This window comes from Brachyistius frenatus, unplaced genomic scaffold (assembly GCF_029030835.1).
Source record: "Brachyistius frenatus isolate BFR_SWC_R1_liver_20210118 unplaced genomic scaffold, ASM2903083v1 Contig_6, whole genome shotgun sequence".
NCBI classification, from domain to species: Eukaryota; Metazoa; Chordata; class Actinopteri; family Embiotocidae; genus Brachyistius; species Brachyistius frenatus.
Window position 1 is genome coordinate 4410653 of NW_027210605.1, and position 15885 is coordinate 4426537.

The 15885-nt window shown below is 42.5% G+C and overlaps 1 protein-coding gene and 1 non-coding gene across 2 annotated transcripts; both read right to left on the reverse strand.

Annotated features, from left to right (window-relative positions):
- Positions 1-102: 102 nt before the first annotated feature.
- On the reverse strand, positions 103-14962 carry uba1 (ubiquitin-like modifier activating enzyme 1). The gene is made up of 26 exons (XM_069725836.1): positions 14741-14962; positions 13076-13192; positions 12936-12994; positions 12662-12830; positions 10472-10606; positions 10273-10379; positions 10090-10180; positions 9741-9873; positions 9549-9646; positions 9283-9429; positions 8794-8970; positions 8458-8565; positions 8271-8351; positions 7274-7426; positions 6391-6556; positions 6056-6252; positions 5173-5237; positions 4431-4626; positions 3817-3891; positions 3537-3726; positions 3263-3348; positions 2326-2418; positions 1863-2054; positions 1460-1561; positions 1274-1374; positions 103-1092 (listed from the first exon to the last, which is right to left on the reverse strand). The coding sequence occupies exons 2-26, from the start codon at positions 13190-13192 to the stop codon at positions 957-959; spliced, it is 3174 nt and encodes a 1057-aa protein (XP_069581937.1). The 5' UTR covers positions 14741-14962; the 3' UTR covers positions 103-956.
- On the reverse strand, positions 1673-1794 carry LOC138615519 (small nucleolar RNA U6-53/MBII-28). The gene has a single exon (XR_011310540.1). It is a non-coding gene; the product is annotated as a small nucleolar RNA U6-53/MBII-28 (small nucleolar RNA).
- Positions 14963-15885: the final 923 nt, after the last annotated feature.

Genomic DNA, 15885 nt, shown 5'->3' on the forward strand with positions numbered 1-15885 from the left:
CCATTTCAAGATACATCTCATTGCCTTGCTCTTACGATGTTATGTCTTTTGGAGTTAAAAGTAGAAAGACAGTTTATGATCTATCAGGTGTGTGTGTGTGTGTGTGTGTGCGCTTGTGTGTATGACAAAACTTACTTTAAAAATAAAATGGAAAATAACAAAACACATGAATTATAAAGAGAATAGTGAGGAAAAACCACTGTCGTATGCAGAAGCCCCTCCAACGCCACAGAGTGCTTCAAACTGGCAAGGGCACTCTGCGGGCGTGGGATTTACAGTCGGGAAAGGTTGTTGACTTGGGTTTATCTGTGTCTAATGGGCTGTCCTTCTTTTACTTAACGAGGCTCATCTTTGAAGAAAATAAAAAAATAATAATAAAAAAAATGGTGATGAGGGATTAGATCTACGAGACAGGGGTTGGAAGAGAGCAAGTACAGTGGAGAGCAGACAGTGGGCTCGATTACAAGTTCCCTCCTTTACTGCTATAAGACAGTGAGGATGTTTTAGAGGGATACTAGCTGGGCTATGGAGTATCAACAGACGACAAAGGCTTTTTTTTTTTCTTTCTTTCCTTCTTCTTTTTTTCTTTTTTTTTTTAAAGAGTGGAGAGGTTCTGCTACTGAGAAACATCAGGATGTCCAGTATACATGCTCCCTTCCTCCAATGACACCCCCTGTTCCCACAGCTAAGCCCAAACTGGATCCCTAACACACATACAGGTATCCTTAAGTCAGCTTACTGGGGCTATGTACACTCAGGCACAGGTTTACACAAACCACAGGCCTAAAAAAAAAAAAAAAAACAAAAAAAAAAAAAAAAAAAAACCCGGATTAATCCAATAGAGCTGACTTGGATCAACCCACCCACCCCCAGTCCCCACCTAAACTCCCCACTTAGAACATCCCCATCCACCCCTTTCAACTCCCACCCTCCTGTGGGTGGGCTGAGTTTCGAGCTCAGCGGATGGTGTATCTGACATAGGGCACTTCCACGTCTTCGTCTGACAGGTCGTTACAGCATAGCTCGAACACCAGCGCTTTCACGTGTTTGCCCAGCTTCTTTTTGGACACCTTTGTCACGATCTCCGTCATCCTACAGGAAGAACGCACAGGAGAGGAAACCCGACTCAGCCAGTAAATAAAAACAAACATGCATGCATGTGCCGGAGAAGTAGCATACATGTAAAAGAAATGGACTCTGCCCGAGAAGCTTCACAGATAAATAAATACCAATAATCCATTTTTAAATCTATTTCTTTTAAAGATGTACTCACGGTAGGTCCAGTCTCTCTTTAAGTTTGGCAGCAGGCATGAAAAACGAATAGAGCATGGACACTCCCTGAGAAAGCATGGTGATCTCCAACTTATGCTCATTCTGACAAAGAACAGGGGGGAAAAAAGGGTTAATTTTATGCCAAAAACAAGCATGGTGGCAATGTGAAAAGACGAGTTGAACGCACTTTAAAGTAGTCCAGGAACTGACGGAGTGTCATCTCTTCCCCATTGGGCTGCAGCCCAGTGACCTCAAAGCGATCCCACAGCGACCAATCGATTTCATAGTACTGTGAAAAACAACACGGGGTGAGAATTAAAGCCAATGATAATGTCAGGTGCAGATCTGCAACACCCATAATATCAAACAAACAGCAAGTCAATATTAAAAACCTTTCGTTTCTCCTCAGCACACACCGATACCATCAGTGTGAGAAGGTCAGTTTGCACTCACTTACACCCAGCCAGACAAAGAATATCTGCCTGGTGCATCAGTATTAGCATGGCTGAATCATCATTGGAGTTTGAAAACACGAGTATTACAGTGGAGAAGCATTGCACATCGTTTACATATCTAAACACCGTGCATACCTTGTGTCTCGGAGCAGCTATGGGCTCAGAGAAGGCAAAGAAGGGCAGAGCCAGGTTCATGAAGCCATTTTTGAATGACTCCAGCTTCTTGTGTCCTTGGACAATCTTGATGAGCTCCAAGCACACCAGGCCCACCACTGCAGCCGTGGTAGTGGCGATAGCAGGGATGATCTTGCCAGCTATCAGTTTGCTCTAGATTGGAAGGTGATAATTAACAGAAAAGCAAAAGGAAGACAATTATAATTTCAAATAATTCAATTTGTAGCAAAATAACACATTTGTAAAATGCAAAGATTATAGTTTGTGGATGGCTTTAACAAAGTCGACAAAGTTTACCAATACCAAGTGAACACTATTAGCACAGGACCATTTTCTTGGGTAAATTTCTGAATTTGAAGGATTAGGAGTCTGCAGGTAATTCCCGTCAAAAGACAATGCCGTGGTTAAAACACACGAGTCCCACCTTGTGTCTGTCTGTTGGGGGGATGTCATAGTTCTCTGCTCTCAGGTTGGAGGCTGCCACGATGAAGTCCATGTGGAAGTTGGTGTCATCATCCTGTTAACAAATGGCCCAAAAATCAGCACATAAACCACAAAACCATCACCTGAGGTTATTTTAGGGGTGTCCATAGCACAAACCTGAGCTTTAAACTGGGATTTAAAACAGGTTGTATTTCATGTTGTCCATATTCTCTCTTTTGAAATGGAAATTCTTGACAGTGATTTGCACCCAAACATTTTAGCAGTGCACCAGTTGGCGTCAATCAATTATAACATGTTAACAGTGTTAGCCTCAAGAGCCGGGCAGACACTGTACAACTTTCATTAACCCGGTACGATGTGTTACCTCACACTAGGCATTTTAATGGGCCCTTCTGCAACTTCTCTGTTCACACTGTGCAGGTCGGTCAATGCAAGTGCCGAGCCCACTGTCAGTTTTGTCGACTTCGAATTACAAAATCATTTATTCAAATCGGATGACCGTGTCCTCAAAGTTGAAAAGGCCGTTTTACCCTGCATTATTTTTAGATCTTAAATTACAGTACTCTGTTTAACAGTTGTGAATATGCTGCAGTTCTCTTAACTGATATTTGTATGATTATTTTATACAGGTCTCAAAATGAAGAATTATTCACATTTGTGATATTTTCTTATTACCTTTCCAATTGACAATATGCCAGCATTTGAGCCTTCTTGTTATAGTAAGAATTATAGCTGTTCACATTCTAAATAAATGTCAAATTGTATTTAACACGTTTCAGCAGTAGCAAAAACGCACAAAACGGAGACTAAAACCAAAGGAAAAGCCAAACTAGTCATTTTGTGTACCGTTACACCGAAGTTATGTGATGACCAACAGCAGACTTAAAGTAACTCCAGATTTAGGAGCGATGGTGTACCTTTTCAAAGTCAATGGAGTTGAGTTTGAACTGAGGGGACTCGGGGGCAGGCAACTGAGTCTTCAGCTCTTCCAGTCTGGAGTCATCTGTGTATCGAGAGAGCAGTTGTAACATTACTGTCAAAGCATCCACAATAACACACAGGTTCAACGTCCAAGTTATTGTCAACGAGGAGTCATTCACAAACAATGACAAACAGCTGATAGCATCTCAAAAAAATTTGAACTGACTTTGAATACTTTTTTGCACATACATCCAGATTTGTGTATCTTACCAACAGATGAATTGCTATTTTGCAGCTCCTGATCTGAGACGTGGATTTTAACCCCTGAACGAGGGGTGAAGGGGGGCACCTTGACCTCCTGCAAGATCTTGACCACGCCTGCACGGTCAGTGCTGCCTTGCATGCCGTATGTCTGAGCAAACAGGTTAGCTCCTGCCAGTACGTAGTCCATGTGTAGCTCCTAAAAAAACAAAACAAAAAACCTCATTATTGAGACTGGATGAACTAGTCAAGAGCAGAAGAACACGACTCTTAATAAATGCACACTTACGTTGCTCGTGCTGAAATCTAAGGGGTGAGGACACCTCTTTGGGCCAGACCAGAAGGGGGCACCAGAGCTGGTGAGCTGAAAGACAGATGATACATTTATACCTTAGAAGAGTTTCAGTTGCTGTGCATCACAAATCCATCATCTATGCGTGACTTTTCAGGGAGAATAAAGCCAATCACGGGTACAAAGCGAGACAATACTAATAACAGATCACGTGCCAACTGAAAGCCTGAAGCCCTGCTCACCCCATAGCACTGTAGTTATTTACAACAACCTTACTATCAGAAGTGACACACACGGTTGTATATCGTGCACTTCAGGTCAGGAGAATTTATCATAATGTGTTAAATGCAGAAAGGGCCACGACAAACTATTTGAGAAACGAGATCTGCACCAAAGGAACCGTAGTCATATACAACATCATATAAAACGGGGGGGAGGGGGGGGGGGGAGAGAGAGAGAGAGAGAGAGAGAGAGAGAGAGAGAGAGAGAGAGAGAGAGAGAGAGACAAAGCCATGTTTTATTGCAATAAAAATAAAAGGGACAACCCAAGACCAGTCAGCAAGTCTTCCAATACAATTGTGATATTCATCATGCAGTGACCTCAGTAGTACCTGATCAGGGGGAAAGTTGTGCAGTAGCTGGCGGATGTTGTTGCTGTATTGGCACTGCCAGTGGTTGCGAGCCCAGGCTACGCAGTCGGCCCAGCTGTGGGGGCAGTCTGTGATGAGACTCTTAAAGACAGCCTCCAACACCTCCACAGGCTGAGCTCCTGGAAGCTTCAGAGTACGCTCCATGAACTTAGGATCTCTGCAAGAACAATGATTATAAACCCCCCATTGAGTGGTTACAACAACAGGAAAAGCAATCCCTTTGTTGTTCATCTGTTGTTCACTCAAGCCCCCCCCCCCCCCCCCCCCCCCCCCCCCCCCCCCCCCCCCCCCCCCCCCCCCCCCCCCCCCCCCCCCCCCCCCCCCCCCCCCCCCCCCCCCCCCCCCCCCCCCCCCCCCCCCCCCCCCCCCCCCCCCCCCCCCCAGGTTTAAGGACCCGTCTGAGCGTGGAAGTTTGACTTTTGGCATCTTAAGGTCTTTATATCAATCTGGAAAAGGCTTAATCCCTTAATGCTTATGTCTGGAGGTTTTTTAAAAAGGTCTTCAAAAGTTCACAGACAAATTCCACAAACAGTTGAAGACGGTATCACCGACTCAAACTACACATGTCAAAAGGTGTCGTTTTAACGCAGAGAAGTCATTTTGTCAATGTGCACTATTTTAATGATAAAAAGAGCACATTATATCTTTGAGTAAGTACGGTTATGTCACGTGGTCATTTGTAATGACAAGAAAGGCAACTTACGTGAGGTACTGCATGGCATTCTCTGGTGGCTGTTTGAAAAGTCCCTCAAACTCATCACGGGCCCACTGATCAAAGGAAAATATTTAGAGCAGATCAGCTAAATATATGACGGCAGACGTTCAGTGTGTGCTCAAAATCTACAACCATTTCATTGAGGTAGTGGAATATCCAGGAGCGCAAAATAATATATCACTAATTTTTCCATGTGACCGTAACAATATTGTAATTGTTTTCAATATTGTTTCAATTGTAATTCAATAGATTTAAAATGTATTAACCAATAATGCAGAGGATTGTGCAGCTTTGTGCAGTGTACAATACAATGCAGACTTGCGCCACCAGGTGGAGCCTCAATTAATGAGTTTAGTAGTGTGTTTGGAAACTACTGGAATAAACTGTACTTTTACCTACTTTAAGTCACTACCATCATGTAGATGAAATATGTATTATTTTATGATTGTTTAAATCATTTAGACTGAAGTCTGCTATGAGTGACCGACTTAACTTGTATACCTATATAACAGGTTACTGTTGAAGGCTGCAGCCTGCCATTAAATACAAATTGGGTCAAATTTTGTTTTAATTGTTGGATATGTCTACACATCTATTCTTATATAATTTATGTACTTAAATTAGGTGGCTGTTTTTTTGGGTTTGTTTAATACTTCGGCCTTTTTTTGAGTCATTGCAAAGCAACAGACAAGAGCCCTACGATTGTAAATAATGCTCAGTGGTTAAAAACATTTACCCTCTGGCAAACCGTCCACTGCATTTTATTCATAGTCAACAAGTAATTGATTGCTCATGTAAAAAAAAAAAAATTTAAAAAAAATGCACCCACTCCTGGTCCTGTGTTTATCTTGCAGTAGGTGCATCTACTGACCTGCAGTGTGTGTTCGATGGCATTTGGGAAGTTCTTGAGGGTACAGATGGGAATGGACTTCTCAGGTGGGTCTTGACTGGAGCTGTATGACTCTGTGAGGAAGGGGATCACGACCTGGACGTTGCCTTTGGTACCCAAAGTGCCAGACTCCAGTAAAGGTTTACGGTAGTACACACACCTCCGATCCATGTACATACCTGAAAACCAAAAGACAGAATTTATACCGTATACACAAGGTGCTGAAAAGACCATTATTTTAAACATCAGTGCCCTAAATCTGATTTTCTAGTATATAAAGTATTCTCTGTGAAACAATTCAAATGTCGTTGTCTTACGGGCATCAACATTGTCCAGTGCATTGGTAACTCCATCAAGGCTTTCAAAAAAGTCGTCATCATAGACCCTCTCTGTGTCGGGGCCCACTCTGTTCTGGTGACCTGTGATCCTGATGGAGGGGTTCATCTGTTTCACTGCAGCAGCAGCTGTGTCACTCTTCATTTTCTGTAATGTCACATACATACAAATAACAATTAACTGTCAAATACTAACACCAGGTCCACAACTAACCAAAAGAGGACATCAAATGTAAAGCAGTAGAAAATGTACACTGTTGTCAAACTTGTCCATTATGTGACTACTGTTGGTGGGAAGTTCACAAATACTCAATTTCTATGCATGACACATGGTCCTTTATGATGTCTGTAAGGACATTGCAGCTGTAGTTATGGCTGACAGAATGTGTCTGTCAGCTGCAAGTTTCTTTTGTAACATAATGTGCGCCTTAAATAAACTGAAAACAAATTATGTAACATTAATAAGTGTTTGAATATCAGTCTATTGTAAAAGGCCACTAGAATTAATTTATCACCATATGAAATAACCAATACTGTAATACATCAACGAGGTATTCGGTTTTTTCCTTACACTTGGTGCAGAGCGGTTACCACAGGGTGGTATTGACATGCACAATATACCTTGGCGTTGTGCCTATTTTGTCAGGTTAGGAAGGAACTATAGAATTTGGGTGGCTAGAACTTTCAAATATACAGACAGAATTAAATAAATTTTCAACATAAAAAGCAGATAGAATTAAGGGGAAATCCAAGTACAGTACCGATTAGGAATATCACATTCAATAAATGGCCAACTGAGCAAAATAAGCGTTTCCTAAATCCTCTCCAACAACACACAGGTTTGAGCAAAGGTAATGATACTGACCGTAACGTCCGAGGGTCTGAAAAGGAACTGTCTGTTGAGATTGGATTTCTCGATGGTGTCCATGTCGGTCACAATGACCTCACCATCCCCACCTGCCAGTCCAATCATGGCAAAATTTTTCAACAGCTCACAGCCGATGGCACCGGCTCCAACCTGGAATGAATAAAGACCTCTGAGCGAAGCTATAAACTTTGTGCTATATATCCCAAGTTAAGACACCATTTAACAAACGCCATCCATTTACACTAGTCGGTACAGAATTCTGCACATTTGACTACATGTCAATGTCAGGAAAAACCCTATTGTTAATGGGAAAGATGAGATTCTGTGTCCCCCCTCCCCCACCACCTGTCAACAGGTCCCATGAAAACACAAATACCCACAGTATTTAGGTTGTTATTTCAAAAAACAACAGGGGAAAAATACAGACAACAATGGACATTGTTGTGACTTGCCATGAAAAGAAATAGAGCTAGCATATACTATAAGACAGACAAACGTGGGCTCCCACCCTGATAAACCTGTTGACTATTTGAAAAGAAAAAAAATAAGGCTGCTAAAGTAGCAAATAATATATGTGCCAAGGGTCATATCACAATGTGTAGTTTAATTTAAAAAAGAAAAGGTGGCTATGAAATGTTACAAAAATGATTCAAGCAACAGTAAAGTGTATCTGTTGGGTACTAAATACAAGGACTCGCATTACATTTTGGAAACTCGGACAACATATATGGGACGAGCACAAAAATATTTGAGCGCCCACATTTATAGAAATGAAAAATTAGGTCAACCAATGTGCAATTGCGCTCAGCAATCAAAGGAGGTTTATAGTAGAGCAATAATCAGGTTTTGGCATCAGGGATAATGTGTCAACTACAGAGTCTTTACAAAAGATTTTCTTTGACACAAAAATATAAAACCAGACTTATTCTTTCAACCTTCCTCGGCAACAAGATGCTACAGAAGGTGTTGGACATTTTGCCGTTGGATGACTCACCAGGAAGTAGCGCTGTTTGCCGAGCATTTCCTGCAGCTTGGTGCCAAACACTGCAATCTGCCCATCGTATCGAGAGTTCCTCTGGTAGAAAAATAGAAGGAGGAAAAAAAGTTTTACACCACTTTATATTGTCATCATGTGAACGTGTCTTCCATATGAATGCGTTTTAACTGCTCTGAACACCTACAGGGGCACATTCTTCCTCTGTGAGCTCGACTCCTTCCTCTTCGGCCAGGCACTCCAGGGCATCAAAGTACAGCCACTGCATTATAGGCATAAATTTTCCTGTGCATGCCTGAAAGAACAAAGAGCATGTGAAATACAAAGAATCATTTGTGATTAAAGATTTGTATTACGTTTAAACCAGTAAGGGGGGGTGCATATCTAATCACAGGTAACAAAAACAACCCCACACAAACACTGAAAATCCATTTGCTTGATTTACAGAGAAGTTTTAAAATAAAAACAACTGCAGTAGATATTGTAGAACTAGGTTTCAACTTGCACATTGCTTCCAACTGACCTTCATCACTTCCTGCGCAGCCAGACCCCCAATGAAGGCATTGACAGGGGCCAGATCACCAGCAGCAACATATGACAACTTTTTGATAAGCGCTTCATCCAACTGCTCCACTTTGGCTGACCCCGTCTGAGCAGAGTTCACCTCCTTGGCCAATGTCAATAGCTCATCGCCGTCAGTCTGGAAATTAACACAGCTCAGCATGTAAAACACATTACAAAATAAAACGTACCGACTTGTACGGACTTATAGATTATACCATGCTGTGTTGCACAATCGTTCATGTGTAACTCTGGGTTAGTGTATTTAGCTGCTGTTTTAAATCACAGAGGCTCCTTTCTTTCAGAGGAACCACATTGAAAACAGACTGACACAAAGTGTCAGAATAGTAGGGAGTCTGAGTCAAGTAAGGTGAATAGACATTATCAAAACACGACACAAGAGTTGGGGTATTAAATGGGAATATTCCACCATTATGAGTGCTATATTTACCTGGCTCCAAGGTGCAGGAAGGTTGTTGCGTTTCTTCTGGAAGGCATCGATAGCCTGGAAACCCAAGTGCAGCTGTGCTGGACGCTCAAACTTGGCAAAGTCTGTCATCATGAACTCTGGTTCAGCCATGGAGGAGGAGAGGGATTTCTGAACAGGAAAGACATGAATGGTAGTTTGGTTGGGCTCAACAATATGATTTTCCACTGGTGACAACAGTAGAAAATGTGGTGGCACATTAAATGGTGTGGAAAATGTCAGCCACTTACAAAAGAGATCTTCTTGGGCATCTTAACCTGTGAGACAATTCCTCCTCTTATATAATCTGTAAAGCCAACTGTGTCACAGATGCTGAAAGTGTATGGACCTGGACAAAGAGAGCAAGTCATGTTAACTTGTGAAAGTGATAGCTAGACTAAAAAAAACCCACTTGTCTTGTTCTAAAAAGAAACAGGTCGTACCCAGAACTTTAATTTCCACTGGCTGGCAGCCATTCAGCTCTGTCATTCCTTGGATCTCTGTAAAGGTGACATAGTCTCCACTCTCAAAGCCATGACGAGCCTCATCCAGACATGTCACAACTCCTGAATGGTCCTGGAGAGAAAAAAGAAAAGAAAAGAAAAGGTAACTTTTCTGTCATTGCAAGCTTTGTCTGTAACCACAACACCACACATCTTGTATTAAAGATGGGGGAGCGGTTGCAAAGTCAAAGAAGTTATGTTATGTTTGCTTTTTATGTCTTAAAGCTTGAACTTATTCCTAAAAGCAGGACGAGGTTTGAAAACATTCGGAGTTCTGATTCTGACTAACCTTGGTGATCATGGAAATCATGGCACTCAGCGGCTGCTCTCCATTGCTGTCATACACTATCATCTCCTCTCCAAAGTCACAGAAAAGCTGGCTACAAAACATAATGCACAGAAATGTTAGGACGCTGAAAAGAGAATTGGGTATTCTCTCCATGTGACCTGTTAATAAGAGTGTGACTCTTACCCAAACAGACCACGAGTGTCTGCAACAATCAGCTTGATTCCTTTGCTGTGGCAGAACTCCCCCACATGCTGCTGCTCATCCAGAGTTGAGTTAGTCAGCACTACCACCTAGTTTTAAGAGAGACAAAATTAAACATCAACTTTCCTTTCCTTTCTAACTGCTTAAATGACTAAAGTAGAAGTATCTTTTTCATTTATACCTGGAACTTGGTCAGGTAGTCTTCAGCGAGTGCTCCAGTGTAGGCGGTCACAGGAACATAGTTGTTGAGTTCAGCCAACCGATGTTGACTCACCTCTGCCCTGTTCTTCCCCAGGTCCTCCTCACGAAGGTAAAACTGACCACACAAAAACATAAGATGTCAGGCAAGAACTGATACTAACCCTGTAAAGCAATAACTGCTAATACCAGTGGATGAGGGCCAAGTGTGGCAATAAAGGAGAGGCGAGACCATGTCCAATCAAAGACGACTTCTGTCCATACTAAGGGTTTGGGTCAATTTAGAAGAGTTCTCCAGCTACACTGAAATACCAAAACATCTCCTTTAGCTTGTTGACAAAGTAAGGCCATCACAGCCACCATCTAAGAAGGAAAGAGACAATTAAAACCTTGGTCTGTCCAAACTTGGATGGTTAGTGTCCAAAATCCTCTACGGCAACTGCATGTTATACATAATGACACGTGGAAATAGGGCCAAAATGAAGCAACTTGAGACAGACATTTCCTGAAGTGATTAATGTGGGACCGCCCTGGAGTTAACAATCTGACAGAGGATTCAAACACAACAGACAGCAGTATGAACAGAGAAACTAGGAGGTGACTGACAGTTGCCTTCCCTACAATTCTGCTGCAAAAAAAAAATGCTTTTATGGTTTATTCAGCTCGTAGTCTTTTAAAAGTTCTAATTTCAAATAATAATAATAGTCGAAGAGAGGACAAATCCAGAAACAAGAGTTGTTTTCAAATGGATGAAGCCTAGGATTCAAGGCCACTTTTTATAAAAGAAGGACGACATATCAGGTAAGTGAGAGAAATATGCACTGGCTATTTAATTTACTTGAATAAAAAAGGACACTGGAGCATAAGCCAGTGGGTGAAATAGAAATGTTTGAAATCACAAGGTTAAGCCCCAACTGAATGAGCAGATATATCTGTCATGGATCTCTAATCACATGTACACTTCTGTAAGGTCATCAAAAAGACATCTCTGATGTGCCTTCTGAATTATTACCTGAGGAGTCTATTCATACATTTATCTGCCTGCCCTTAAAAACACAGATGAGAATTCAAGGTCACTGGCTGATAGACAAAAACAATCTCCCCCACTGTAATGTCTTAAAACAGGCTTTGGCTGTACTACAACTGTGACCCAGGAAGAGGCCACCCACTGATAAATCTGGGTCAGCCGATGGTTAGCAAGGGTGGGGGTGGCTGCAGTACTTTTTGGATGGCAACAATACAGCTCAACACGTGACTCAAAGGACACAGCCCCACTGCACTTTGGAATTCAGGCTCAAAGACACCAGGGGCCGTATTCACAAAGACTCTGAGAATCCTCTCAGAGAGCTCTTCACTTAAAACAAATTTTTTTTTTTTTTTTTTAGAAAGGAGTCCTAGCTTAGGAGCTATTCAGGAAACTTCTCAGAGCAAGGAAAGGACAGAAACTCTCACCTTAGTGAGGAGGTGTGGGTGACCCTGTTGTTAGGTGTGACATCCTTTTAAATGATGTGATTGGTTGATCCAAAAGAAATGCACTCATGGTGAGAAAGGGCACCGAATGGACAGTGACATCAAGTGGAAATTAAATTAACTGTGTGCCCATTACGAGGCTGTGAAAGCACTATTTTTGTTTGTGTGATCACTGCTGATGAAGGTTGCGACAATTACTTTAATTTCTGGCGTTATTGCGTTGAACGTTTCAATTGACATCGACCACAAACATCATCTCTACATTTTTAGTTTCATTAATGTGTCACCATTCAGAGTTTGAAGAATATTTCTCTTACCTCGCTGTACTTCCTAAATGTTCTCCACCACCTCAGAAATTAGTATGCCTCTTAAAAAGGCCTCCTGTCTGCTCTTAACACTTTTTCTCCTTAGGAGCTCTTTTAAGGGTTAAGATGCTTTGTGAATAACTTTTATCTTTACAAAGTTCTACTCCTAACTTAAAAAGGGGAAATTCTTAGAAAATGGCACAATTCTAACAATTTTCTTAGAATTTCATCACTGGGAGTAACTTTTAAGTCTTGGGAAGCTACGTGAAAACGACCCCCGATGAATCCTCAATAAAGTACAATGGCTAAGTGAAGTTAACCAATGTCTGAGACTGAATTTGATAAATAAACCGCTGTAGTTATGCAAAACGGAAATATCGGTGCATGCTGCCACACACCTGAGAAGAGAGGTCTCTCCATTCTGCAACTCCTTGGTCGTGCACAGTGACACTTCTAACTCCTCCCAGAATGACGTTCTTGGCGATCTCAACTCCAAGACCTCTCATACCAGAGATGAGGACACTGGAGTTCTGCATGCGCTTCATAGCGTCATGGCCCAACACGTACCTACCGAAGGAGAGAACCAGTTATTAGGTCCATTATGCACTGTCCGACAACAAGTCCGAAAATAAATACCATAAATTTGTAATTTTCTACAACAAGAACACTTGCAGTTGTCTGGAGTACAGGCCCTCATCGATCTCCGCGTCATTGCCATTCTTAGCCATGCCCTGGGAGGAAATGGAAGGAGTTGCAATCAGTTGATGGAAAAAATTCTACACACAGTATGAAGTGGACGTGTTTGTATTTACGTTGGCAGGTGTGTGGGACAGATCAGTTCTGACAGAGTTAGAGGAGGAGCAGTGGGATCCCGTCTTCGTCTCTGTTCCTGACAAGCGACGCTTCTTGGACAGCGGCGAGCTGGACATCTGTGCATTAACCACCATTCAAGACAAAATTCACAGGTCAGTCAAGTCAGAGCAGAAAGCTGATGCGTGTTGCAACCAATTATTTTCTTAATGCGGATAATATTTAGTAATTCAAATATGACAGCTTCAACAAATAAAAATGTTAAAAAAAAAAAAAAAAAAAAAGATAGCAAGACAGGGGCACTCCAATGTCCACATGCTTTGATTTCATCAATGTTTAGAAAGGAAACAGTTGCTAATGCATATAAGCAAGAAATATTATTCATAATTCATGCTATAGTTAAATTCTAATGACAATCCAAGCTAAACGCAACGCCTTCATGTTGAGGAGAGGGGATTTCTAGTCCAGAGAGCAGCTGGGCTGGCTGCAGGCCAAACACAAATCTGCTAGAAAACGAACTGAGCCTGAGAAGAAACATGAATAGCAGCGTTATCGGTTCCTTTCATGCACAGACACAGCACGGGTTTGTTTATTATACCGGTATTTAAGGACCGCCAACATTGTTACAACAAAAAGAGCTGAATCATTAGAAGTTCACTGCGGTAAAGTGAACACTACCCCTGGCAGTGGCTCGCAGGTGTGGACACAAGGACCATGGTGTGCTGCTGTCCCTCGGACCAGGATATAAAAAGGAGGCGTTGATTGGCGATAATAATCTTTAAAAAAATATATATATATATATATATTGACATCCAAATATGTCGTGCCCAACGCCATAATCCAGACAAACCCAGTCACTGGGGAAGTGAAAGAAAGAAAAAAAGAAAAGAAAAAGGCCGCAGTATCGCGAACACAGTAGCATTTAACAGCCACAATTTCCGCATCCAAATGCAGCTAACTTGCCTGCGTCCCTAAAGTTACCCGTATATAAACCTTTCAGCAACTACAAATGATATAATGGGTTCGGGCCGAATTTAAGCATGTACAGCCACCTACGGTAAAACTCACAATTTACTGCAAACCTGAACGACCGAGTTCGTTAAAAAAAAAATGAAAACGAAGGCATCCGGCATGATACAGCAAAGCCGCCCGGCTGTTGCTGCAATTTGCAAAACCCGATACAAAACGTTAGCTGCTAGCAATCCGTTTAAAGCTCTCAACGTGCCGCAAAGAAATGTACATGGGGATGTCAGTCGACAACACCAGGGAACCGATTAAGTAGGTTCCGTACCACTAATCAGTTAAGTGATTTGGCAAGTGGACAGGGTGGAAACATGAATAACTTAGAGGCAAGGAAACACCAGCCTGCCAGCCTGTCCGTGAGAAGCTCGGCCTAGGCCCGTGTTGCCCCCCCAGTGCGGAACACAACTTTACCAGCTAGCCGCTGTAGCCATGTTGCAACCTGCTCGCAAAAAGGGAGCAGCAGGCTTGACAGCCAACTAACCACCGCTCCCACCTTGATGTGGCTCCGTGGAAGCACCTCGGAAAAAAAACAAACACAAAAAAACCCCCCTCATAATCTAACTTTATCGTTCAAGCACGAGCATTTTAGCTAACGAAAGACAAAACCACTCCACTCGTGCTCCATTGATTTCTTCTTTTCTTACCAATAATCCTTCTCGGTCCCTTCCCAACGCGAACCCGCTCCTCTCCCGCTGTGTCGATGTCAGTAATAACCACGATTGTATAGTCGAACGATTTGTGTGCCGCGAAAAAGAAACGCGATGTGGGATTAGGACGGTCTGCGCTATATTGTCGAGTCACTATGTCGTTGCGCCGAGAGTCTCTCCTATGTAATTGCGCTGCTGGCTTCGCGACTGCAGACGGGAACAAAACCAAAATGGCAGATGGGGAGAAAGGGGCGGAGGAGCTGTGACGCACGGGGCTGAAATATTCAACAGGAAACAGGGTGGCTGTGAGCACGCTGCTCCGCCAGGCCCTCAGCCCATTGGCTGCTCACCCGAAGACAACGCGCATACATCCCGCCTTTGCTACCAGAGGATGCATGCCATGTATATCGCTATACAGTACAATGAAACAGCAGGACCTCCAGCCATCCACCTTACGATTCTTAAAAAATAATAATAATAATAAAAATAATAATAATAATGATTAAAAAAAAAAAAAAAGGCGCTCTGGGCGTAAGTGTGTATGAAAGGAAAGTTGCAACTATTTTGTGATCTTATTAAAAGTAACGTTAAAAACTTGTCTACCGGGCGAAATGCATCAAAAAACAGCACCTTTTGTTTCAGGTCAGCGAAGAAGCGGTCTTGTTGGCAATAAGACAAGCACACACACACACACAAAGCTTAGACTGGATGTGCAAAAAAAAAAAAAAAGAAAAAAGCCCATCTTGGGGAGTACAACCACATTGTGACATCATTTGGTGTATCGAGGTTGGGAGTAACGTATTGTCCATTTTCACCCCGGAGTTCAGCAATTTACCATCACGAGTTAGGTCTGCAAAGTACCACGGGCGATGAGCGGGGCGGGGGGGCAAGTAAAACATTAAATATATATATATATATATATATAAAAAAAAGGTGGTGCTACTTCTTATCTCAAGTGATGCTGCCCCTCCGTCACATTGAGGTGAGCATTCCTCCCAAATAGAGAGAGAGGAGTATTGGGGGAGGGGGTGCCTGGCAAATGACAAAGGCCCAGGAAAAAGAGTGGGCCGCATATTCTCGGGTACACATGTCGAGAAGGATCTCCCCCCTCCTCCTCCTCCTCCTCCTCCATGTTCTCATCT